At 30.2% G+C, this 1,504-nt stretch overlaps 1 protein-coding gene across 1 annotated transcript; it reads left to right on the top strand.

The window, feature by feature from the left end:
- The first annotated feature begins 614 nt into the window (after positions 1–614).
- On the top strand, positions 615–977 carry LOC126020433 (60S ribosomal protein L22-like 1). The gene has a single exon (XM_049781901.1). It carries the CDS (start codon positions 615–617, stop codon positions 975–977), a length of 363 nt encoding a protein of 120 aa, XP_049637858.1.
- Positions 978–1,504: the final 527 nt, after the last annotated feature.

The raw sequence follows: 1,504 nt of genomic DNA, 5'->3' as shown, positions 1-1,504 counted from the left end.
TATTTAATTTCTTTTGAATTCTCATATAATCAATAAGAATTCTATGTTTGAAACTTTTGTTGTTTATCTTGATAATTATTGCTAACAGATGTTTTATGAATATGGTTTAACAACTAAAAATATAAATATTTTCTTCAATATTTCTTCAAAAAAGATGGCAATACTTCTATTCATCTTATAAGCATAACATATGTGTTGAACATATGTTCAATGAAAACATATATATAACTTATATATTACAAATATTAGGTGGAAAAAATTCCTACTGTCTACCTACTTTTATACAATTTTTAGCAACTACTTGCTTTCCGATTTTTTAATATCAAATACTTGAATTAGAATGGTGTAGGGATAATGTGTCAAATTTAGAAACCAAGAAGAAAAAAAATTGTTAAGTAGTTAACAAATTTATAGCTGTGAAATAATGCTCAGAACTGTGTTTCAAATTTGAAGAATAGAAAAAAGAATTGAAAATAGTTAAAGAGCAAAGACAATATGCATAAAAATCAGAATGTGTACTTTGTAATGTAATATTAGGTCATATTTAAAGGCAATAAGGAGTGATGTTGAATTAAGATTAATCTGAGCTCTTGGGTCAAGACCTGGACTTCAAGATGGGGCCCAAGGACAAGAAGTCTAAGAGGGCAACCAGGAAATTTACTTTGGATCTTACTCATCCCTCAGAAGATGAAATTTTTGATTCTGGAAATTTTGAACAGTTTCTACGGGAGAAGGTTAAAGTCAATGGAAAAATTGGAAATCTCAGGAATGTGGTTGACATTGAACTTTGCAAGAACAAAATCACTGTTGTTTTTGAGAAACAGTTCTCTAAAAGGTATTTAAAATACCTTACAAGGAAATATCTGAAGAAGAATCTCCGTGATTGGCTTCATGTAGTTGCATCTAACAAGGAGACTTATGCACTTCGCTACTTCCAGATAAGTCAAGATGAAGATGGATCTGAGTCTGAAGATTAGTATTAGTATTTTAAAGGCTTATTGTTAGTATTTTAAAATAAAAACCAAAGAAATAGAAATGGACTTGTGGGTTTGTTTGTGAATAAAAGATGTACTTAGAATGTTTTTTTAAAAAAAGACTAATCTGAGAATGCTGTTTAAATACTTTTGAACTTTTTCTGGGTAATGTGTGCACACAGTTAATCCAGGTTTGAGGACTAGTTTCTCATGTGGTTTCCCAGGTCTATCAGGAATAATTCCTGAAAGCAGAGCCAGGAATAAGACCTGAGAACCACTGGAAATGCCCTGCCTTGCCCCCACCCCCACCCCAAAGAAAAAATTAAGGATTTTGAACTTTGGTTGGATAGAATCTGTAGTATAAGTTTTTATAATTTTAACTTATTCTATTTTCTAAATGTGGATATTTCCAAAATTAAGAAAGCTTTTAAGCTCTCTTTTCAGTATACTTTGATAAAAGTTAGATTCATTAAAATTTTAATTTCAAGATAATCTGAAAAACATATAATTAGGGAAGCTGGCAAGATAGT

The sequence above is a fragment of the Suncus etruscus genome, chromosome 10, assembly GCF_024139225.1.
Source record: "Suncus etruscus isolate mSunEtr1 chromosome 10, mSunEtr1.pri.cur, whole genome shotgun sequence".
In the NCBI taxonomy this organism is placed as follows: Eukaryota; Metazoa; Chordata; class Mammalia; order Eulipotyphla; family Soricidae; genus Suncus; species Suncus etruscus.
This window is presented reverse-complemented; position numbering and strand designations above follow the sequence as displayed.

Bases quoted from the DNA above. Each gene is read 5' to 3' on its own strand.
- LOC126020433 (XM_049781901.1), top strand. From the start codon at position 615: ATGGGGCCCAAGGACAAGAAGTCTAAGAGGGCAACCAGGAAATTTACT.